Source organism: Colias philodice, chromosome 11, assembly GCF_061535455.1.
Source record: "Colias philodice isolate Cphi_HAF_F1 chromosome 11, ilColPhil1 Martin Lab GWU primary, whole genome shotgun sequence".
Lineage (NCBI taxonomy): Eukaryota > Metazoa > Arthropoda > Insecta > Lepidoptera > Pieridae > Colias > Colias philodice.
In genome coordinates this window covers 7988626-8015296 of record NC_143096.1, presented here as the reverse complement: position 1 = coordinate 8015296, position 26671 = coordinate 7988626, and the positions used below count along the sequence as shown (strand labels likewise).

Below are 26671 nucleotides of genomic sequence, written 5' to 3'. Positions count from 1 at the left end.
TTTTCATTAAACTCTATTTTAGTGGAACTGTTCAATTTGCAAGTTCAAGTGTATATATAATTGATTTAAATTAACACCAAATAGTATGCAAATACATATTTATTAGCTTTGGTATACGTCTGTACTTAATTTTAATAAAAAAGGGTTACATTTTATTGTTTTTCATATGATCGATATACGTTTATTGTGGTTGACAGGTCACAGGAGTATATACATTTTGAAATTAAATTAATGATCTTAACACCATTTTTTCAGATGAAATAAGATATAGCTATGATTAATTATTCAGTTTAGTGTTGTATTTATTTTTTACGTATGTATATAGGACACAATCAGATTAAACAAGATCTATCACTATTACTGAGTAATGTATGTGTATGTCAAACAATGATTGACTAATGTACCGAATGAATCGATTCATTACATATTATACTCGTCCTTCATTAGTGTATTGTAATTGAGAGCGAAATCGTGTCATTGCATTAAATATGACTGTCTTGTGTCCACATTATTATAATAATGCAACTGTTATCCATTATATCAATCGTTTTAGAATGTACACAATATACTGTAGGTATATAATGACTTTTTAAAGTTTACCTACTTAGTTGAAAATATTAATTCAATACTTTTTGCATACAATACAAACAAACATTAATTTTGACAACTGCTCTTCAAAATGTAATGGAAACATTTGAAACAAGCTAATTATAGGCAGTAAGCTGTTCATAGATATTTGTTTGTAGTAAGTATACAAGCCTGAAGAAATGAAGAATTAATTAAGCTTTTTATACAAATGATATAAATTAGCGAGTAATCTTGATAATGAACGTTAAACTCTCAAGGACCATTCAATATTATTAAGTTGACAATGCTTGAGGCGCAGTGGAGGGTACAAAATAACCTAAGTAAACTTAGCCCAGTTCAGTGGTATATTTTGTGAATGGTTCTATTTGTATTTATACCCCTTTGTGAAGAGCAAAGATCAAAGTCGTTCTTATCTTGATTTGTGGTATACACAATCTGTCTTATATGAATTTAACGGTAATAGCTTGACAAAGGTAAATTTATTTTAAATTTAAGACTAGATATTTTTGAATTAGGTATTTCATTAGATTTGGAGAGTCATTGTTCACAGACAGACAGACAAGCTGAAAGACAGATAAAAACTTTGTAAATGAAGTTTTGGTTTCGGTAGAGATAATAAAATACAATACCTAGGTAATAATTATAAACAAATTTTTCAAAATATCTTCGGTACGTTACGATATTCAGAACAGGTTATTTTTTTATTGTTAGATAGTTTTTATAGATAAAAAGCTATATTCCCATAAAATCTCATTAATATTATTAACAAAGAATTTTGTACGGCATCGGGTAAAGACGGAATCTGAAATACTTATTTTAATAGAATATAATGTTATCAAATAGAGTACAATACCCTCAATTTAGGAAATAGGAGTCTATTGTCGAAGCTTTTATTAATAAAAATAATATTCTTTCTTTTTAGTATACCCTTTTTATATTCTTAGTCGATATTCATAGAAAGATTTATTTTATAAAAAAGATTCTTCGATAAAAAATGTGATTATGTGATTAAGAATGAGTAAAATTCAGGAAAATGTGGAAACCAGCAATCATTAATTGAGAGCATTAAAATGCGAGAGTGGTAATATTTTAATTAAATTAAACTATCGTCAAAAGATTTCATCCCTCGGCGGTTGTCCGCAAATATTTATATTTGAATAACATTACCTGTGTTTCACATCTTGGCATTTTTAACTGTTTTTTTTATTTATTTTATCTCAATCACGTTTATATTATTAGTGAGAATGTGTGTACAGGGTAGACTGTCCATACCACAGGTTTATACCACAGACATGTATATTTAAGTAGACAACGCAAGTACCGCGATCTGTATGAAAACCAAGCGTGTCATATTTTTTGTACTGACCTTGACGCGTTATGACGTCACGAGCGCTTTTTAGTGATGTTAATTTCATTTAAAAAAATCGATTAGGCCGCCACTCGCGCGGCGATTCTAGTATTAGTCCGGGATACATCGCCCATTTTTGCAAGTGATTACTATCAAGCTAATTTTTCGTGAGTAGCTTTATTTTGATGAGATGCCCAATAATTTCATGTACAAAACTCTCGATTGTGGTAGCTAACAGAGGAAACAAGGATAAAATATTTTGATTTGATGGTTCTCAAATATTAATTACTAACTGAATGGTTTTTTTTGTTCAATCTCAAGATAATTATCTAAATTATTCGAAAAAATATTTGTCCTACAAAATCTATGGTTTGATCAAAGAGTCCCCCTTTCCAATGTGTATCGATAACGAAGTCATCATAAATGATTACTAACCAGCTGATTTTTTTATTTTCACTTATTTAATACTTATATAATTCAACAGACATATTGTCCTACAAATTGCGTAATAAATATTTGAGAACCGTCAAATCAAAAATTTTTATCCTTGTTACCTCTGTAAGCTACCACAATCGAGAGTTTCGTACATGAAATTATTGGGCATCTCATCAAAATAAAGCTACTCACGAAAAATTAGCTTGATAGTAATCACTTGCAAAAATGGGCGATGTATCCCGGACTATATCGTCCTATCCCATCGAAGTAAATCGAAAGAAATCAGATCAAACTAGATCTATGTCTAAGAGGTAGTCAAATAATAAATGAATCGTAATCGATTACTAAATCGATTCAAAACAGAAAAATGATAATTACCATAGACAGAGGGATGATAAAATAAAGTTATAAACCTTTTAATATTCTAACAAGTAAACTAATGTGTTTTAGCTTTTTCTTACATATGCCCATTGAGTTACCATGTACTACGTACTAGAGAGGCCATCGAAAGAAAGTAATGAAACTGTCAATCAATCAATTTTTATGTCCCGTTGCATCGATAATTTTCCTTTTATGTTCGGGTTACTTGGAAAACTGAAAAAACAAACATAGTCTAAGCAATAACGAGTTTTCTTAAAAAACTCCCAAGATGACACTTTAACTAATGGCGTCCATGTCATAATATTTATTTTTAGTACCTTTGTATTAAAATACTTAAAAGTTCTAGGTCAAGTCGTATTAAATGACAAAAAAAATCTATGCCTTTTTTTCTGAAAAATTGCTCCTTCAAATTATCATTTTTCTGTTCGATTATAAAATCGATTAGAATCGAGAACTGTTGCATCAAATGAACATCACTAACCACAAAATTGGACAGAAAAATGAGAACAGAAAAATGAGAAGACGCTATTCATTGCTTGTTATCATACGACGCGATCTTTACCGTGCCAAGTAAAAGCCGCAATGTATTCCGAATCATTTTGTATGAGTTGGTATCCGTGTTTGTCACGATCGTTTTCCACAGATATTCTTTATTTGATTTTAAAATAAATAGTGCATATTCTGATTAGAAAATTACTTACCGGTGGAAGGAAACATCTCTGCTAACTCGGCCACTCACAGCTGTGGAGTTTCTACAGTTTATAACGGCGCAATTCGGCATTTTACTTTAGGCGCGGGTCAAACACAAGCGGCGCGGGCGCGGGCGTGCCATAAGCGCACCTCTTGAATCTGTTTTGCACCACGTCCTTCTTATACATTTTGTATGAAAGAATTTTGGAAAGGCGACGAGGCGGCACGCCACGGTTACGCCGCGGGCGTACCGCAGGCGTACCGCAGGCGCGCTTCCCCCATCGCATCCAAATAGAGGTCAATTCACGGTCATACACAATCAAAAACAAATCGGGTGGTAGGAGACGGTAGCCTGTCAGTCAAAAATGTGTTCTCTCTGTGTGGAATTATATAGAGCTGCTATTACATACCCTTCTTCGTTTTGTTTTTAAAGGTGAATTGAATTAATCGATGAAATGATTTACACAGGTGATGGCAGTAGGGAAAGTGAAAATGAAGAAGAGCATAATGAAAGTACCCATGTATTTACAATGTCAGAAATAAAGATAATCCTGATTTTGATTGTGTTTTTTTATTTATTTGTAATTGTTATAATATTGTGGAATGATCAGTACTGTAAATACTTTTGAACTGAGATTTTAATGATAAGATTTATATGGTTTAAATGTAAACCTGTGTTTGAAAACCATATTTTATCTATACTAATATTATAAAGAGGAAAGGTTTGTATGTATGTATGTATGTATGTATGTATGGTTTTCACGCATAAACTAGGTACTGGACCGATTTTGATGAAATTTGGCACAGATAATCTTTAGACCCTGAGAAAGAACATAGGCTACCTTTTATTGCGAAATATGTACCACGGGCGAAGCCGGGGCGGACCGCTAGTACAATATAAATTTTGTGTTATTTTAACCTTCTTTTCTTCCATCATTACACCAGTACTACTTTAAAATTACTTTAAAAGTACTATAAAATTTTCCAAGTAAATTCCAACATTTCCAACAAAGATATATTTGCAATCGTGGGGTTATCCTCGCTATTTACTTACAAGGAATTATCAAAACAAAATCGTTACTTTCAAATTAATGTTAATCTCTTTTAGCACAAAAAACATAATTTTACTAAATTATGCATGAAGAAAATGCATTTAACCACTCTATATAAATATCATTTTCGGACGCCAACAGCGCGCCCGATGCGCGCCGGCAGCGCGCCCGAGGCGCGCCGGCAGCGCGCCCGAGGCGCGCCGGCAGCGCGCCCGAGGCGCGCCGGCAGCGCGCCCGCGGCGCGCCGGCAGTGCGCCCGCGGTGCGCCCGATGCACGCCGCGCCGCTTGTATATGTCCCGCGCCTTATTCAGCTTCACGTCTTTCCTTGGCGAACTGCAAGCGCGGACTGAGTGTAGGCCAGCGTCAAGTAAGTTTCATAAACTTAGTTTGGACGCGGGAAGTACATACACTCGCTTAGTCTATCTTGATACATGTCTGTGGTTTATACATTATTAGATTTTTGCATATAAAAACAAACTAGCTATTAATTAGTTTTAGATAAATGATGTACTTATCTAGGTATGGATTCTATCTATTCTATCTCAGTAGTATGGATTCAGTCCTTATTAACGAGGACACAAAGGTTCGTTTGGAACCAAAGTTTAAAAAAAAACATCTTTAAGAATGGAATAAAAGGCTTGCATAGTCATATTTACTTAATCAGTAAAAATAGAGATAAATTATTGCAAGAAAGCATAACCTGAAAATCTCTACATTTAAACTCCACATTAAAGTTCCATAAAAAGTCGTTTAAACAAACACTCGTATTAAGTTAAATCTTTTGAAAGCACCCTTTTAAATGATTCAGCAACAAATATATAACTAAATTAATTAATGTCACTCCGCAGGCGACACTCATTAGGAGCTTTAATGAGTGCACGCACTTTCCACTCGGCCGCCGCGGATTCTGTCAACATTTGCTGTGACTTGTTAACTAGACAGACTTGTTTATGTAAGTATTTAGTATTTTTTTATATTTAGATCGAGAACAAAATTTTTGGTAATAATATAGGCAACGTTTAAAATAAAATATTGGTTGGTAGGACCCTTATTTTAGACTACTTAGACAAGACTTACACACTAACGGTTCAAATTTAAATAAGCTAGTGATTATCTTAAACATAACATGTTTTTATATGCATAATATAATGCGAAACATAATTGATTAAAGTAATTCAATGGATAATCACCTTGTTATTTCTTCAATTCATTGTATCGCTAAGAATATTTTTACTTCTTTTCCCAGTTTGGCTTTACTACCAAGACCACTTTAACTTTCTTGGTAAATTTATTTTATGATTATGAATGCAGCCCAAATTTGCAATTCCTATGCTAAATTTGGTTAAATTCAAATACCTTATTAAGGGAAGTTAACTAGATCTGGCCCATATCCTTAGCATGAATATTCGCGTTTAATCTCGGGGGACTCTGAATGTCTGTCGACACTTGCAATGGATTCATCAAGTATTCACGCTTCACCTTTCAACGCGGACTTAAATTCTTAGTTCATGAACTGCACTGAAACAGTACAGACTCGCTGGCTGCTTGTTACAGACACATTTTATATTCTCTCTTATTTCACAAGTAATTATTTAATGTATAGCAAATATTATATCATTTAAATGTAAGAGGAATAATTGTGTATCACTTTATGAATATTTTTTTGATGTTAGCAGCTCGTGACTTATCTTTTGTACACGTGTTTCACAAATGCCTAAGCTTTATTTGTATTTTATATATAATATATTTACGTATTCAAGTAGATATTCAAGTAGTGTACTTTGAAAACCTACGTTATGTGTGTTGGTTACCCATATTTTACCATATTTAACTACCAATAAAAATACTATAAATAACCCATCACGATAAGTACAATAGATGTGGCATCAAATAGTCGTAGATTCTAGATAGCCAGTATTAACTTCCTAGAAAATGCTGCATTGCTCCAAGTTGTATGAGCGTTAAAGTTGAGCCATTTATCTCCACGACATTTTAAGTGCTTAAGTGGCCTAGCGAGAAGGTGCAGTCTTGTTTAATTTACTTTAAACATTTCTTAAAAATATACCTTTATTAATTATCTAATATATTCCGATTAACTTTTGTTTTCGTCTTTTTAGAAATAAAAAAAATGTTTCATATAATATTCGCTTATGTGGTTCGCTAATGTAAAGGTGACATTTATTCTAATTCAGGATTATTTCGCCAATACATGTAGAGTTAATTGACCAATACAATAAAAAAATATAACTATTAATTTCAGGATTCAATGAAATATTGGCTACAGCAATTGAGATTAACTACTTAATATTTATAAACTCTTTGCTAAAATTGAAGTTTGTGACCTATGGTTGGGTATAGACTTTGGAGAAAAGTATAAACAACACTTTAAAAATGCATCATGTCATCATCTTGACGACGTCAAACAATTGCAAACTCACGCAAATGGAGTTCGAATTTTATTTCAATGTTTTTGAATTCATTGGCAAATGATATTTTTAGATTTTATATGGTATGTAGTAAATGTGTTTATTAATTTTACACGATATGTCGTTAGATACCTAACGATAACATATTTTATCGCTTTTTAATTTCAGGCTGTTTATTTGTATGGTGCTTATTGATTCACGCCCTATGTTAAAAAGTATGCATAATGAAAATAATTTAAAAGGCAAAGTAATACATCAAGACCGCTTTCATATCAATTCAGATAATGATTTCATAGAGTTACCTAAAATACAACGTTATCATAAAAAGGGAAGGATAAAAAGAAAACTTATTAAGGAAGAATTAGATTTAACAGAGTTTAGAAAGCTATTTAATGATGGCAGGACTCACAGTAGACCTCAAAACGGACGTCATCCATATCGAGTTTCAAATAAAAATATCTCAAATATGTTAGAGGCCTTGACAACTGAAATTAGAGGCCTAAAACACTTGTACGGTTTAGATGAAACGTCTCCTTCAACTTTTATTGATGATGTGTCAGAAACAATCACACAGAAACCACAAGACTTCTCAACACTAGATGGTACAGCTGAAATAGAAGCTGCATTAAATGAGATAAAACAAAGGTCAATACAAATGATGGTAGAACAATTGCCGTCTGTAGCCGAAATTGTTACTAGTACTGTAACACAAACTACCTATGAAGTTGCATCAACTGAAAACTATTTAAAATTAGGAATTCGATGCAAAAAGGCATGCCAACACAGCAATCCAAGATCAGAGATTCGATCAATAAAATGTGATGCAGTAACACTTGCTAATCAAATAGAATGCATGTTACAAAAAAAGTTAAAAAAGGCTTATTGTAAAGTTAAAGAAAAAATTGCAAATGATTTTAAGAAGGAAGTTAATGAAACTAGAAGCACTATTAAAGCAGAAATAACCAAACTTAGGAAAGGTAAGACAAAATGCCAACCAAAGAAAACCAAATGTAAGAATTGCTTGCCAGGTGCATTGCATCTAGCTTCTAAAGAATTAATTAATAATAGAAATACGTTTGTAACCAAGAAAATAACAAATACTAACTTGCATATGAATTCAATGCCTAAAACTACTGATGAGTATTCAATGCTGTCTATGTATGAGCAATTGCTTATAAAACCGCACGGTCATACTGTATTAGACAAGTTAGTAACTCCGAATGTGTTTATTAAAGAAAGGAAACTTAAAGACAAATTGTCGAAGCGCAATCTCGTTCATACTACCGATAACCATAGTTTGAAAAATAATATAGAAAATTCATATCAAGACGATGATATACCAGATATAGGAGATTATAACGAGGCAGATTCATCATCGTCTGAAGCAACTACGACGAATACACACGACAACACTACATCAACTGGAAATGACATGAGTATGGAAGCGCTTAGCAATAAAATATCGTACAATGATTATGTTAACGGATTTAAATATTATTTAAAATTTCAAAAAGACCGAGAAAAAGAAAAGTTTTCAAATTTAGTAAGATACCAAGCACATAAACACCATAATGTTGACGATGTTGGAAAATACATCCTTAATAAGCTCCCACAAATACCTTCTACGAGGTCAAAGCGATTTTTATTTGAACAAGAAACGTTAGAAGATCAGGACATTTCAACAAAAAGTGATGATTCATGGTTTAAAAAACATTTTTATTTATTTATCGATAAGGATCCACCTAGGAAGTTTCATACAGCACAGACCGTTTCTTTAAATTCTGGTTTTAATAAAACAATCTTGACAAACGTACACACTGAAATGTCTCCCGCAAGAAGTGCACTGCATAAAAATAAACACAAGAAACTAAAAAAAGTGGAGAAGAATAAAACTACTGTACATACAAAACATCTCGATGTTCGGTCGGTTACAGATAAATTACTGGGTAAGTGGACATACTTCAGTTTATAACTGTCGATTGATCAATGCACAATATAATATTATTATGTTCATAAAATTTGTCTATTTAAATTTCAGACGATAAGAATAGCGTTCATAATGCCGCAAATTCGAATAAAAAGCGTTATGTTGATATCACCATGGTACAAAAACCAACTGATATAAATAAAACTTACAAAAATAAAGACCACGGCAAATTAAGACTTCTTCATAAAAAATTGAGATTTAATAAGCAACGTAGAAATAAAAATAGCAAAAGAGACGTTTTATACCGAAAGACAAGGTTTAATCCCTTCAAAAATTTAAAAGATTTATTCAAAAATCCGGGATCGAATACTGCAATATCTAAGATATTTGATTACGACATAATATCTTCCAGTTCAGATCCATTTACATCGTTTAATTTTGGTCAAAATCCCAATATAGAAGCTATGATCAGACAGATACCCAATATCACAGGCAGTTCAGAATCACCATTTGATATTGATGACAACGAACATTATGTATCTGAAAGTATAATGGGTAGTAAGAACTACCTCCACAATGATGGTTTTTATAACTCACGACTGAGAAATGATAACAAAATAAATAGGTTCTCTAATCTTCACGGTACGTTTGTTTTCTCTCTAAGTAAAAATAATAATTGTTATCAGAACATGTTATAAATTGTATTAAAATTTTACCCAATAAATATTCGATTCATGTTTTGAGATCTGTTTATACCTAAAATTTACACTTTTTGTGCAAAACTTGATTTAATTTATAATTATAAATTTTAGAAAATCGTGTGGAAGATTTAGAAAGATCTCTAAACCAAAATAAAATGGACAATAACAATTATTATAAATATATTGATCACAACAAAAGACTCGACGATATAATAAACGTAAGAATAAAAACAGAGGCCCCTTTAATTAATCCATGGAAAATGACATTACCATCATTACCTACTGGGAATCAAGAAAATGATGACTTAGATAATTTAGCAGTAAGTATTACATACATTGGTGATGATCCATTAAAGAGGTTTAGTATTATGACTGGAAATGACTCACCCAATAAAGTCGATTACGATAATGTGGAAGCAAATTTTCATAAGTCAATAACGGATATCAATGACATAAACAATATTTACCAAAAGTATTATCAAAATATACCGTTTAGATTAAATTTACCACAAACCACAACTAAGGATGAAATAGAAGATGATAACATACAAGATTATAGAAATAACAATCAACCCAAAGAAGTGAATTCTTTTTCTAATAGTAATAGCGCAGAAAATCGTTTAAGTACTGAGAAAGAAATTGCTAATAGTCGTAAGCTTTATAATGTACAACTTTTTAAAAATGGTGTGAGAAATGATAATTCCCACAAATATAATTCATTTTATAGGAACAAGATTTCAAGTGCTCACTTTAAGCCTATGAAAGATAGTTCACTGTTACCACAATCAAATTTGCAGATTCAAGATAGAATGAGATATCAATATGAAGTAAAACAAAATAATAATGTGCTCAATGAAAACATTAACCCCATTAAAACGGTTGGACAAGGAAAACCAGAAAACAACAATAAACCAGTCGCTAAGCGTTTACCTATGAATGATAAAAATAGTTATCAAGCGTATTTAAAAACAATAAAATATAGCAATCCTAATGTTGATAATTCATATCATAATTTCTACAAAACGCCAGAGACAAATTATGATAACCAAAAGATACACAATAAAATGAAAGTTTTGAATCGCCGATATACAGTGGGATCGAGGCCCAACATTTTAAATGGAAATTTACAATCTTCTAAGAATTTAGATAATTCTTCTCATAATAAACATAATATTATAAGTAAACATACAGCGCCCTCTGGAATAAAGAAAAATCCCACCCAATTTAGTAAGACTCACACCTGGAACAATATTGGTAAGTTTCCATTCTTTGCAATTTATGTACATATTATATTGTTATTATGTTTTCTATTTATCAAATCTTAAATAATTTACTTGTAAACAGAAGACTGATCTTTACATAGTATATTATCATATATCACACACATAACCAGCTATTTTACACTATAAATATGATGAATAGATAACTTATTTCCAGCAAATAATAAAAATAGTCCTCACAGTCACCGTGGAATACAGGTAATCAATAAATCTTATATATAAAAATGAATCGCAAAATGTGTTGGTAAGCGCATAACTCGAGAACGGCTGAACCGATTTCGATAATTCTTTTTTTATTATATTCCTTGAAGTACGAGGATGGTTCTTATGTAGAGAAAACGTAAACATGTACCACGGGCGAAGCCGGGGCGGACCGCTAGTAATTAATATATTTTATAAACAGTCTTACTTCCTGTTAACATTAATAAAACCGATATAAATTAATAATTATAATTTATATTACATACTTTATGTATCTCCAAACAAAACAAATTTTAGTCAAATTTAATTGCAATTTGCACAAAACCTATTTGATATGACTACGTTCAATTCCAGAAAGCAGGCCTAACACAAATAACTAAGGTTCCGCAACAATATTTCATAACACCCTTGCCAATGGAAGCGGATGATTTTGACAGATTTCTTAAAGAACATGAAATGGACGTGGAGTCGGTTACTGCATCTTTAAAAGACGGTTTTATTTCGAACAAAAGTTACACGAAAGCGGATAGTGTTACAAAACCATTTTTTTCTTATGCTAGGAAAAATTATCACGTCAATAAAAGTAAAGAACACCACGAAAAAAGGAAGAAGCGAAAATATACCAGGCTACGACGAGGTATAATAATGTATTAAACAAATTCAATAAACGATTACTGAATATACCGATGAGAAAGTAGGTACTGTGCACTTGTTAAAATTGCTGATGAGTGCTTAATAAAAACGTTACAACGCTTAATACGTTACGTAAAAACGCTTAATAGAAGGTTACGTTAAAAACAATAACTTTTGAAATTTTCACTAGGTCATCTTTTATAAATGTATTATATCATTACTATACTATTAAGGTTTTATTCAAACGACTACTAATTTCAGATGTAACAACTATACCTTCAAAACTAATTCACGAGGTAAGAAATTTTTTCTTAGTTATACTAGTTTGTTGGAAAATAATAATTTAACTTAATTGATTCATGAAGTTATTGTTTATAGAAATCTAAAAGAAAGCGAGAGTTAGTACGAGAATATACATTTACGGCGAAAGATGTGGCTGCCTTAGAAATTGTTATAGATTTGAGTAAAAATAACCAAGCATATTTTAACGAAAAGGAAATGACTAGTACGCAAACAGAACGTATGAGTAATATCGTAACAAATACCGTTGCAAGAGATAAACAAAAGCGTATCACAAATGCTATTCAAGTCCATATATCTCTACCCGGAAACTCTGATAATAGAAAAAGATCTGCTGAGTCCGTCCAAGTAAGAAAAGTGTTTTCTGCAAAGTTTTCAAGTCCAGTTGACTTGGAATATCAAATAAATTCATTTGAAAATGAAACAAGTACAAGTTCTACTACCGTATCCAACGATTCATTTTCACCAGGTGTCTATTTATTAATTGAGAATTCAAATCTTTCCGATCCATCTGGAAAATTAATATTAAGGCCTATGCAAATTATTAATAAGTCTGATATTAAAACAAGAAACATTTCTGATGATTTAAATAATTCTACTTCAACGAGTTCAGTAGCAACTTATAAAACTGGGAATTTAACAAAGGTTGATATTAAACGCACAATTAGAGATCGTAAAACAAAAAGGTACATTAAATGGGATCCTATAAAGAAATTCTTTGGACATGAAAGAGTTTGTAACTGTCGATGTAAAGCCAATCAAACAATGTGTAAGCCATGTGCAGCCGGTGATGTTATTATATCTGAATTACTTTTTGAATTAGATAATTTGGCAAAATTTATGCAAGATCATTGCACAGAAATACAAACATTTTTCTGGATGAATCCAACCGGTGGAAAGAAACTGAGAGAGGTCGTGAATAAAATAGATAAATCTTTGAACCATTATTATAAACGAGTTAAAGGGAAATGCCAGGGTCGCCCTTGTAAAATGTATTCATCAGGAATAGACAAAAGAAGATCACAAAGAGATAAAAATAGTTATGACAGAATTTCCAGTGTTTCTTCACTAGTCAAAGATTTGAATGTTCTTGCCAATAATCTTGAAAAGGCAAACATTTTGGATAAAGTAAATTCAAATGTCCAGTATTATGGTCAAAATTTATTGTATTACATACATAACTGTATGCCACAGGTATTAAAGAAACGCTCCACTTGTATAGATAAAAATAAACAAACAAAAAATTTTCGTAGTGTTTACTCTCTCGACAATGTCAATGTCAATTTAATTTGCAGCCCCAGGCAATATACAACGTATTCAACCGCTAGTATTGAGTCATCAAGTACTTTTTATAATTTTCCTTTCAAAAATAATCCGCGTATGAATTCCTATGATTATGAAAATTATAGGTACAAAATGGATGGTGAAACAAGACGAAGAGGTATGAAAAATTTCTTTAAACGACGTTTTCATTCTAAGAAGAACAAGAAGTTATCCTATAAACTGAATAATAAACTTTATAATAAAAATATCTATAATGTGGGTGCATCAACTATGTTACCCGAGGCGACAAAAATATTTTGGCCAGACAGTTTACAAAAAAATATTAAACAACATAGATCCAAAAGAAAGATAAAGACTGATACATCACCCTTTATAAAAGTTTTAGTTAAGGAAATGAATAACGGGACTACACAGAATGATGAAACTGTACCAATAAGAAATGAAAGTGCAAATTATTTAAATGAAATTAATAATATAACTACCGAGATAATCAATTTAGACCAATTACTCAAAAATATAAACTATGGGGCCAAAAATCTTTCGCTAATATATAATTTGAATGCTCTTTTTAACTTATTGGGGTCCAATATCTATGATTCATATACACAAAAGCTGGATATAAACAAAACAAAAAGAAAACCACCTACGAACCAAAAGAAGGTATTTAAAATGAGTCGAAAATACTATACAAAGAGCCTCGACGATAATGGTGAGTCAAATAGAGATAATTGCACTGTTAAAAACCGATTTCGCAATGTAACTAAACATTTTATGGACATTGTGCAAGGTAGATATCGCCAATCTACACAATACGAACTACTTGGTTCAAAAAATACAATTGAAAATAGGAAGGGTCGAAATGTAACTTTGATGTATAAAGAAATACCCTTCAGAAAGTTAAATTCTTTTTCTGATAGCGAAAGTGTTTCCGATGTGATTTCGAGCATGACGACAAACGATAGCCCAACAATAATAATAATTGATGATAATAATCATTCAATCGATCAAAATTCGATTTCTACGAGTTCACGTGCACAAAATTTGCATGATAAAAAAACAAGTGAAGGTATTCGAAGTCTTCTTCTTTCTATTTTGAACTTTAATTCAAAATTGCTCAATAATGAATGGGTCAAGGCATCCAAAGTCAATCATGATAAAATTTTAGGAATTGCCAATAATTCGTTTAATCAGGATGTTAAAGAAATCAATGACGAATTCATAAAATTATCAGCTTCGGATAAACCGACAACAATTAATGAAAAGAGAGGCATTATTGATAAAATAGCTCATAAATTTGCTTGGAATTATGTATACAATAATAAAAAGAATGAGGTACATTATTTACATTAAATATACAAATGATGAGAATCATTTATTTATAATCCTTAATTATTTAATACAGGCATACAACACGATTGAACAATCAAATACTAATAAGGCTCATTACAAAACTTTATCCAATATGGGAAGGACCAAAAATGTTACAGGTAATAACAGTAAAATGTCTTATGTTATGTATTTTGTGGTTAATTTTTAATTTAACAATAATATGTATTTTATTAGAATCGTTAAGAAAGATGCCTAAAAAAATTACGACCTTATCTCATAAGACAACATTACCCTCTACAAAAACGACAAAAAAGGTATGTATTTGTTATTAATATAAATTACCGAATGGGGAACCAAAAGTTTGTCTTATGTTTTGTGGGATAATCATTTATATTTTTCAAAATAATACTCTCAAAATTTTTCAAGAGATTGGCGACAAGAAAGTAAGGTCAATCTGTGACATAGCCTCAACAATTGGTAACGTTATAAGCGTTCAAAGGGTGATGAATAAAATCAATTTTGAACACTATGTGAAGAATGTTAGGTGTTACAAATATCAAACACTTCCGGCACACTTCCTTATTAAAGCCAGTAAAAAAAAGGAACGACGAAAGAGGAAAAGGTGCTATAGATGTGCCAAACTGCACCGGAAAAATAGACGATATTTATACAGGCAATTTATTGAAAATAAAAGGGAAGATGCAAGAGTAGAACTTGAAGATGACGACGATAATGGTTGTGATGAAAGTGACATTTCAGATAACCACCCAGATATAGACGTCTCTCGGTATGTGCGATAGTGAATAATTGTTAACGTAGATATCATTAATTCTGTGTAACATATTTACAATGCACTTATTTTCTTAATCGAGGATAGACAAGGATTTACTTACAAGTTAATGGACGGAGGTCGAGATGTTTTTGAGAAGTACCGTATAGGGTTGGCAGGTATATATAAACCTATGACAAGAAATAAAAGAGATACAGATAGTGTATTAGAAAAAGGGTTGACCAATTTATCACCCTTGAGGCCATTAACGGTATGATTTTATTTCTCGTTAAATTAATTTGCTTCTGATCAGAGACTATGAGTTTTTCTTTTGATGTTACTAATTTTTATTTATATATTTTAAGGATGAAGTATTCATTATGGTTGGAGATTCATTTTCTACGGATTGTTCTTATCCTGATGATACGCAGAGTCCATCTGATTTTGTTTGGACTACAGATCGTGAAAAGATGCTTACCGTCGGCAACGTGTTTATGAATGGATCTAAAATAATCATTGAAAATGCCCAAACAAGAAATTTCGGAACGTATACTTGTTATAAAGTAAGTTAATATGTTCTAATTAACGTTACAGTGTTCTTGTATTCATGTACCTACATTCTCGTAATATGTACATCATAATGTAGTTTTGCCATTAGTTTCTACGAAGTGACAAGCAAAAGCAATAAGCTGCTCCGATTTGGTTTATTTTAATGCATTTCTTAATAAATTAATTGATATAATGATAAATGTTTATATAACAAACTAGCGGTCCGCCCCGGCTTCGCCCGTGGTACATATTTATGTTTTCTCTACATAAAAACCATCCTCGTACTTCAAGGAATATAATAAAAAAAGAATTATCGAAATCGGTTCAGCCGTTCTCGAGTTATGCGCTTACCAACACATTTTGCGATTCATTTTTATATATAAAGAAGAAGAAGAAGAAGAAGAAAGATACACAAGCAATAAGATCTTTTTTAAATTTTCAGCACAATGTCATTGTAAGAAGTGTCAAACTAAATGTGGTAGATGTTCCAAACTTTAATATAGTTTTCATACAACTTTACACACAAACAGTTTCTTCGACTTGTTCATATGACGTAAGATAAATCGATCATGTATTTTGATTATTCTCTATAAGTATTTTTTAATTTTATATATTATATTTCATTTATTTTTGTATAGGATTTAAGAGCAATACAAAATCTTGGTTTGATAATGACACAATTGTTATGCGGTAATTATTGTTCCGTGAGGATAGATGAACCGGTTTGCTTGAGAGATCGGGTAAGAAGTTTAATCTCCTTAAAATAAAGGGACATTTAAAAAGGATAATAGTCGTGGAGTAGATCTATTCATTGGCATCAATATTTGAAATTTTAACTATCCACTCGGGTATTATTTATTTTATTATTTTTAATTTATGCAGGTTGACAACTCATCTTTGATGCGTATAGTTCCCGTAATATCGTTTGATGCGTCCTTTAGTCTAAGCTGCTCTGTAGAGTGTCAAAGAGATTTAAAATGTTCTCTAGCTCTGCTTATCGCTAAAAATGCTCCAGCATTAGCTACTATTCCAGGTACTTAACTATTCAATATTTTTTTACATGTATTAAAGCATAGATTTAAATTATATAAGGTATTTTAGCGGGAGGAGATCCTTTGATATAAATTAAATATTAAATATTAAATTAAATTAAATATTATAGGACATTATTACACAAATTATTAAATTGGGCTATATTTTGATTTAGGACTCTTTAGTGAGACATTATAATTATTTACTTTGATATTTGATATAGAAGGAAGGAGTTATTTAATATAATCGTCCTTTATATTTTCGATTTTATTGAAGCCTTATCAGTCTTGTTTATCCTTTTCTGTTATGTAATGGTTAAGGTTGAAACGCAAACGAGGCTCGTAAAACAAATGATAGGATGTTATTGGTGATTATTTTCAATCAGAAATTTGTGAAAAATAAAAGTCAAAAGTTCAGTTCAGTCAGAAGTTTATAAATTTGTTTTTAATTTGCGTAGGTATAATCTAAATTTCAACCCACTTGTACAAGATTGTTCCATTAATTACGTAATTACCGGTTATAAGTTAATGGATATTTGAATAAATTATTTGATCCTAATCACATCAAATGTACCAAAGTGTATAAAATATTATTGAAGTGAAACTTCTTTATCGGGGTTAGAAAAAAAATTTGTGTAACATTTTTTCGTTACGCGTGACATTTTTCCGTTACGCGCCATCTTTTTCTTATCCCTACCACGCGTGATTCGACGTATTTCTGTAAAGTTGCATATAGTAAATTATTTTTTGAAAAATAAGGTCATAAAGAAGTTTCACTTCTTACGTCTGCAGTACACGCACACATTTTTTTGCCTATTTTTATTCCTCGTAATATAAGCTGCTATACATATTATAATACCTAATAGTGAAAATGAAAATTTGGTATAAATAAGTTTCACCTTTTCAATATTTTTTAGTTAAGTAAAAAATAAATAAAAATGTACTTAAAGTAAAGTAGAATATTTAATTTCAGTTATTATGCTCCATAATGAGGGATCATTGTTAGAGGAAATAAAGACCTGGGAACCGTCTTTCCAACAACATGAGTACTTTGTTACACATACGCTAAGGAGGAAAGGTGATTAAATAACATTTTCTTTTCATGTAGAACTCTTTGATGTAATAATACATAAAACATAATATATCTGATAATTAAAACCACTTTCTAGTAATTTGCGACTCTGGAATCAGTAAGTGTAAATGTTTAAATTAAGCTGTTTTAACGCAAGTTATAAGTTTGATTATAAAGAGACAAAATATTATGATAAACAGGAGATTATTAGGTAAACTAATTTAAGAATTGTCTTTTGAAAAACGTTACGCTGTGCCTGTGTAAACATCGTCTCTGTAGTTTTTGTATAATTATAAATATATTAATGCAAATCTAGTGCTTAAAAGTGTTTATAAATCTTAAGTTATCTCTAATAAATATCTGCAAGTGTTATCTAAACGTGTAATAGCCCTAAAGTCAATAAATTCTCGATAATATACTCGAAACATTTTAAATAAATTACTGTGACCAAGTGCATAAAAACAAAAATAATACCGTGTAAAAAGGGCATCTAGTGACATTTTCTACGATTATTCAACCGCAAAACATCCGAAAAGTGTTTATAATTTAAAAAAATCAAACAAAGAAAATAACTTTGAACAAAACCGTTGAAGTAAATGTGATTCTGTGCAAGTGTGATATAGACAAAACATCATACTTATTCTCTCTAAGAAACAGAAATGTTACTACTATAACCAATACGCTATTTTCGACATCAGAGATTAAGTTCATGTAGCCTAATGGTTGCGACGCGAGGAACGAATCGATAGATACCGCGTTCGAATCTCAAAGCAGTCGTCGAACTTTTTATTTTCTATTTAAAAATTAAAAATTAAAAATTTATATTTGTACTGAAATTATTCTTTAAAATCTCAAACATTACTCACGACGCTAGAAATAATTAAAGATTAACAATGGATGAAGAATTTGTTACGCAAAGAAGAAATAAAACCGCCTCCATAATTGAGTCGCCTAATACATCGTTTCTATCTACATCATCAACCCACAGCTTACCGGACTTGTCAACTGAGCAATGCGATATTAATGTACTAAAAGAGGAAATAGAATGTTTAAGAAATCAATTAGAAACAGCTAACTCAAAAATAAAAAATCTTATTTTAGAAAATAATCGTTTAAAAGCAAAAAGCTCTCCCAAGGCCATTACGAAAACCAATTCACCCTCTGTTTGTAAACCTATATCCCTAGATGGCGCTACTACAAAAAACAGTAATAAATTGTTATCAAAGAGCTTTAGTCCAATTGTCAATAATCAGATCGCAAATACCTACCAAAATATGCAAGATGACAATATCAATAAAATATGTAAGGATATTCCAAAGGAATCTATTCTCCAACCAATTGATGAAACACAAAAATGTATTCAAGATGTCCCAAAAAATGATCCTGAAATACTCATAATCGGTGGACAACAATTTATTGGCTTGGCGCCCATACTCATCCGCAGTCGACGAAACACCAAATACCAAAAGTATAAAATTCACTCTTTCACGAAGCCTTATGCGCCCGCAGCAGACATCCTTTCTTGTAGCAACATGTTGCGAGATTATGATGATAATTACCTAATTATATCCATTGGTGAAAATGACAGTAATCCGTTTCAGTTGATGGCGAGTTTAACAAAGACTTTAGGATCGTTCAAAAATGCCAAAATAATAGTTGTTAATGTGTTTCAAAATAGGTTCTTAAATGAATTTAAGTTAAATCAAATGTTATTGCATGTATGTAATAATTATAAAAATTGTACATTTTTAAATGTATGTAATTTTAGTATGTATCCTTCTATGAATTATATTTGTAAACGAATCAATTTCTTAATCGATATGCAATTCTATACTGACCACTTTTTATGTTTAAAAAACCTTAAATTAAAAACAAGCGCAGTTTCACAACAGAATAAACCTAAACAATTAAATCCTATTCTAAAAAAAGGAACAATACCTTACTTATTTTCTTTGATGAATAATAAAAATCGCGAAAAAAATAAAACCCCGACAGAACAGCTTGCACCCACTGAATCGTCGTCTTCTTTTTTTCGGCTAAATCAAAGCGCTCTCTAAATGCGTCTCATTTCACGTTACTTCATCAAAACATAGCTGGCCTATTGAACAAACTGGAAGCAGTTGAACTTACACTGAATGAGTTATTATCTGAAAATACGTACATTGATGTAATTTGTTTCTCCGAAACATTTGTTAGATTGGGAGATGAGTCAAATATTCGATTTAAAAATTTTAAGTTGGGTAGTATTTTTTCAAGGAGTAAGGAAAAACGCGGAGGAGTTTGTATACTTGTAAATAAGTTGATAGATTGCACCCCAGTCCCCTATTGTACTGATATTTCTACGGAAAAGGCCTTTGAATGTTGCGGTATCGAAATACGCTCTATGAATATCATCATTATATGCATTTACAGGATACCTAATTCCAATCCAAATGAGTTTCTAAACAGATTTGTAATACTGCTGGATAAACTGACAAAAAATAACAAAAAAAGAATTATATTAACGGGAGATATGAACATTGATATTCTTAAAGAAAATTATATATCTCAAAGCTTGCAAGACATTCTCTTAAATTATGACCTTATCCTACATATTAATGAACCAACGAGACAAAATTCATGCTTAGATTTAATTATAAGCAACATAAAAAATGCAAAAGGAGCAGTTCATCTACTTGGTCTTTCGGATCATGAGACAGGTCAAACTTTACATTGCCCTATTCAAAAAAAAAGTTTACCTTTAGTGTCACATATAAAAAGGCGTGATTTTTGTAAAGAAAATATAACAAAATTTCAAAAATGTTTATCAAGTCTATCATGGAGTGAAGTCTACATACAAAACAACTGTAACGAAGCATTCAATAAGTTTCATGATTACTTCATACTTTTCTATAACTTATGCTTTCCTATCAATACCATTAAAATAAAAAATCGAAACATTGGACCTAAATGGATAACGAAAGGGTTAAGAGTATCCTCGTTAAGAAAAAGAAAACTGAGATACACGTACTACAAAACACATTCTACAAAAAACAAAGAAGCTTTTAAAAAATATGATAAGTTGCTCAAAAAATGTATTAAGAACTCCCAAATGAATCAAAACTGTTCTTACCTTAGTAAAGCGAACAATATATGCAAAGCTACTTGGAATATTATAAGTGACAAAGTAGAAGAAATAAAAATTCATAATTACCTAGAATGTATTAACTCTGGCTCTATAACGCTTACGAAACCGGAACATATTGCAAATTCATTTAACGAATACTACACTAAGCATGTATCCCCAGAAGCAAGCTGCAAACTAGGCATCGAGCCCAGAGAAGCGACTATGTTTCTTTTCCCCTGTACCGAGACTGAAACTATTCAAGTAGTTAACTCGTTAAAAAATACAAATTCAGTGGGATATGACGAGATATGTGTTTTTATTATTAAATTATGTATTAATCTTATTGCTAATGTATTGACATACTTGATTAATCTATCATTTGATGAAGGTATTTTTCCGGATAGACTGAAATACTCAATTGTAAAACCGATTCACAAAAAAGGCGATAAAAATGACATTAATAATTATAGACCTATAACACTTATTCCAATAATTTCTAAAATATTCGAAAAAATAATGCATAAAAGACTAATAGATTATTTAAATAAATTCTCGATACTAAAACATGAACAAAACGGTTTTCAAAAAGGAAAGTCCACAACACTAGCAGCATACCAGCTTATACAGAGCGTTCTAGAAAATATTGATAGTGGTACTAGCGCAACGGTCATATTTTTTGATATGAGTAGAGCATTTGATTGTGTTAACCATAGTATCCTTCTAAATAAGTGTGATATGTATGGAATAAGAGGTCCCTCATTAAATTGGATAAAATCCTATCTCATCAATCGTATGCAATGTGTCGAGATTGCATGTAGTGGTGCTGGTCCAGAAGTAAAAACTATACGATCAACCTCCAGACTCAACAGTTCAGGTGTACCTCAGGGAAGCGTGCTTGGACCGCTTCTCTTCTTACTCTATATTAACGACTTACCAAACGTAACTAACTACAAATGTACCCTTTATGCTGATGACATTTCTGTGACTATACCTAATGTAACTTCGGATTTGACATGTAATCATAATTTAAAATTGACATTGAATAGAATAATTGACTGGTTAGAAATAAACAACTTGACGGCTAACTTAGCAAAGACGAAAGTAATGCAGTTCCATAATTACAAACAAAGAAAATGTGACATTAATTTAATTTATAAAGACATTATATTGGAAGAAGTTGATGAAATAAAATTTTTAGGCATTATATTGGACAGCAATTGTAATTGGAAATCACATATTAATCATCTCTGTTCGCGTATAAACAAATTTGTGTTCGCCTTACGCCGTTTAAGGACCATAAGTTCAGAAAAAATTGCTCTTACCGCATACCATGGCTATGTGTCATCTATACTAAGATACGGACTTATATTATGGGGCAATTCAACAAGTATGAATAGAGCATTCTTGGCACAAAAAAAATGTATAAGAGCTATTTGCGGGGTTGGGCCGCTAGAAAGCTGTCGCCCACTATTCCGAAAATTAAATATTCTGACACTGACCTCTATGTACATACTGGAGTGTTGTGTCTTTGTTAAAAAACACCCCCAATATTTCACAAAAGCGGCTGACGTGAGTATTGTTCCCTCTCGAGATCCTGACAAACTAATTATGCCTCGTTGTAAAACTGCGCTTTTCTCTAAAAGTGGACCTATTATGCTTATTAAAATTTTTAACCATGTTCCTAAATCCATAAGAAACCATACATTGAATGTGTTTAAAAATAAGTTAAAGAAATGGCTGATTATTAATTGTTTTTATAGCCTAAAAGAATTTTTTGACCTTAAATGATAATTGCTAAATCGATTGTATAATATGCATGTGTAGTGTATTAGATCTAGTATACCTATCTGTTTTACGCATATATTTGCATGCTTTATACAAAGCGAAACATGCTGAACAATTATCTCTTCACACCTCTCTGTACCATGTTTTTGGCAAATAAATGTTATTTTATTTTTTATTTTTTATTTAATAAATGGTATTTTATCGTGGAATAAAATTAATTGTTTGCTAATCAGATCCGAACTTAATTCGGATCTAGCAGCGTCATCGTAAATTCGTCGTCATATAAAATCTCAAAATTAAGTAGAAAAAAATTATATGCTAACAAATATTATATGCTTTACATTGCACTTTATTTAGATTCTAACGGTCACACCGAGTACCATACGCTGGCATCTAATACGGAACCTGCGACCGTTCATGTCATCATACTATGTCCAGCTGGTTTCTTCTTAGTAGCTACGCAGAAGATTTGCAGTAATTATACATTATTTTAGAAATTGACATACATACTAACAAGAGTTACTATAAATATCATAATTATTGTTCTATTCTTATGCTCTGATCCTGTAAATTTAGTAGTTTTAATTATTCTTTAAAGAAAAAACATTATTTGAATTATTTGTATTCTTAAACAGGCAAGTAAGTGTAAACAGAGCGAGAAGCCTTGCTTGGAAAATTATCGTTATGAAATAATATATTAGAACGTTCAATTCATTTTTGAACTTTTCTTAAATGCCTACACGCTATTTATGTTTTAATTTAAATGATTTTATCAATAAACAATAATTGTTGCTTTAAATTCTTTCCAGGCGTATGTCCACCAGACTCTTATTCATCAGAAGGCACAAACATATGTATCCCATGCGCAAAGGGTTGGACATCCGACCCAGGGTCTCAATCCTGCCATCTATCAGTACAACGTCTCCGTCGTTCAGCAGTATGGCCAATTTTACTTATTGATGTATCGTTTTGCCTTCCAGTATGACTTTTATTCGTTTCTCCGGAAACTACGTCAACTTAGTTGATAGTTTACTATGATTGATCTGTTTAGTTTATACGCTGGTTGGATACGATATCGAGCGTGGTTTGAGTAGCTTTTAAATTTAAATTTTACTATTTTAATATATAAAAATAATGAAAAAGCGTAGTATTGAATTTGAGCTTTCAGAATCACTATCATGGGCGGCCGTACACGGATCGCTTCAAGCAGTTGAGGCCGACGGCTTGAAGCCGCGACCGCGGTGAACTATAGACATTCATTCATTGCCGTACATGGAATGCTCGAGCCGTCGCGACCGCTTCAAACCGTCAACTGCGCGGTTTGTAGCAACAGCTCGAGCAGTCAAAGACCGACCGCTCGAGCAGTCCGTGTACGTCGCTCAGCTGTTAACTGCTCGAGCTGCCCGTGTACGGCCGCTCTAATTTTTAATTTATTTCTAGCATTTATTTTTGTTTGACTTCTAGTTTTCTTTTCCCATGATAGTTAATAGTAATAATATTCTATTTTTTCTCTAACAGTGGCAGTGGGAATCATTAATGCTGTTGATTATTATCACAATACTGAGCTTTTTAACGTGTTATGGCGTGTTACGTATCATACGTAGTATTGCAACATTAACTATGACGCACGACGAACTGGAGAGGAAAATAAGACGTAAGCTCTTATTATTGTTTTCCTCATAGTCTTTGTGTAAAAGTTGTTTGAATTCATGAATGTTTTAACTGTGTAAAAAGGAAAACATTAATTTTTCGGTTCCTTCGTTCTTGAAGGTTACGAACCTTCGGGAAATTTTGTTCTGTTTTATTACAGCAAAGAGAGCTGAAACCCAGTATCGTTCTCATCAAATGTCTTCTTCACGGGTTATTCTGAATCGACTGCTTCGAGTTTCATCCATTCCACGTACGACATGTATATTTTTAACAATATTTACTTTTTTGTACCTGATGAGTAGATTTCTTTGGTTAAAATATGTATTTAGAACATCCACGTTCCGTCAGATTTCTTTTTCCTGTTCTTTCTATCAAAAGATCCTTTAGAAAATGTTTTTCATAGTCATTTATTTCTATTATGAACAAGATTTTAGATACAAACTTGTTCTTATAATAATCTGTTTTTCAGATTTCCAAGAAACCCGTAGAGAAATTTGGAAAGAGAAAAAGCCACAACCTCCATTACCACCCATTGATTTCGATTCATAGAATTTAATTTGGCAATATCAAAAAATGTTCTATCACATATGATTTTGTTGAAAGTTGTAAAATGAAACTTACTTTAGATAGAAATAAGCGGGTAGGTTTTCAGAACTAGGACAAATATCGATAGCGGATTTAATCAGGTTAGTTATCATTAACATTGATGTCATTAAAATAATCCATAATGTTTTGTAGGATATATTTATTATGTTTACGAGTGTACCTACGTTATTTATGCTTTTAGATATAGGGTGTATGTAAGAGAGTACCGTAGTACTGGTAAATATTTGTAAGTGGGTTTTTCTTTGTAAGTCTATGGTTTAAGATTTCGGAATAAATTGTATGATGAATAATGGTCTTTTATTATTCTTTTATTCTTTTATTACCTGCTGCATATTTTTTTAGGTATCTTAATAAGTATAGGTATACTTTTTTAATTAATCTTGTCAAAGCGGTGAATAATTTTTATTGCTAACAGGATTTTCAATTCTATGAATTACACATGCATGATTTAATTAAAATAGTAATGTGCAATAGAGTGTAATGACGCCCGTATTCACTGAATAGAGACTGATAATAAGGAGAATGCGCTAGATATTATACACATACTAAGTGGAATCTCATGATACAAAGCAGCTATTATACTTAATTCATTACCCTTGCTTCCTATTGTTTATTTCTTGACAAATACCGTAGTACAGCTGAATGTGTAAGCTCTTTGTGTTTCCAGAAGTCTAATTCATTAGAAAAGAGACTAGAGAAAATGAATGCGGTATACTTAAAATTTAATATGTGGCTTCAAAAACATTTGTGCTTGTGCTCTAACATTTAAGTAAGCCAGATACAGGTATAACCAAATTTTTATGAGCATAAAAGTAATTTAGCGAAAGTAAAAGGAACATTAACGTATTAAATTCACCTCGTCTTGTTTCGTCTTTCTCGTCAAGATGTTTATCGAATCGCAGGAGCCTTTCATAAAACACGGTAATTTGCATAGCTTTTAACCGAAGTATACCTACGCACTAGAAAACCATTCCGTCGGGACAAGAGTCATTAATACCTAAAGCAATTTGACCTCATTTATTCAACACCAAGTAAAGTTGTGTCGTGTAAAGTGAAGATTTACGATGAAGTCATTACGTTTTATGGGCCATAATTGATAGAGATAAAATCTTAGGGGCACTGAAATTGCAAAGTAGAGGTTGAAGCAGGTTGAATTCAAAGACGCGCATTAGTGTAAAGAAAAATTGCCTATATTACCATAAACGACTGGCGTCGTGGTTATTAATTATGGAATTTTATAGTAAGCGACACGCGAACATTGCTTTACTATATTGTTTTGGTGTAAAACAATACACGATACTCGAGTTTACTTCATTTTACGACACGGCATTAGGAAAATGAACGTTAACGTTAACTGCCTCTAATTTTTACTTAACCCCTTTTAAAGACTCCTTTGTGAATTTTTAAATATTATTCCTTTTGATAAAGTCGGTTCAGACTAAAAATAAATCATAACATTAAAGTTGAATTCGCCAATTAGTGCTAGGACTATTAATTATTACCTAGTATTTACTATTGACCATATCG

At 31.5% G+C, this 26671-nt stretch overlaps 1 protein-coding gene across 1 annotated transcript; it reads left to right on the top strand.

Annotated features, from left to right (window-relative positions):
• Positions 1–14967: 14967 nt before the first annotated feature.
• LOC149484744 (uncharacterized) lies at positions 14968–25146 on the top strand. The gene is made up of 12 exons (XM_089701006.1): positions 14968–15363; positions 15454–15616; positions 15711–15908; positions 16337–16447; positions 16533–16634; positions 16777–16927; positions 17899–18003; positions 23246–23362; positions 23698–23825; positions 24407–24542; positions 24699–24797; positions 25008–25146. Exons 1-12 carry the CDS (start codon positions 15080–15082, stop codon positions 25085–25087), a joined length of 1674 nt encoding a protein of 557 aa, XP_089557132.1. The 5' UTR covers positions 14968–15079; the 3' UTR covers positions 25088–25146.
• Positions 25147–26671: the final 1525 nt, after the last annotated feature.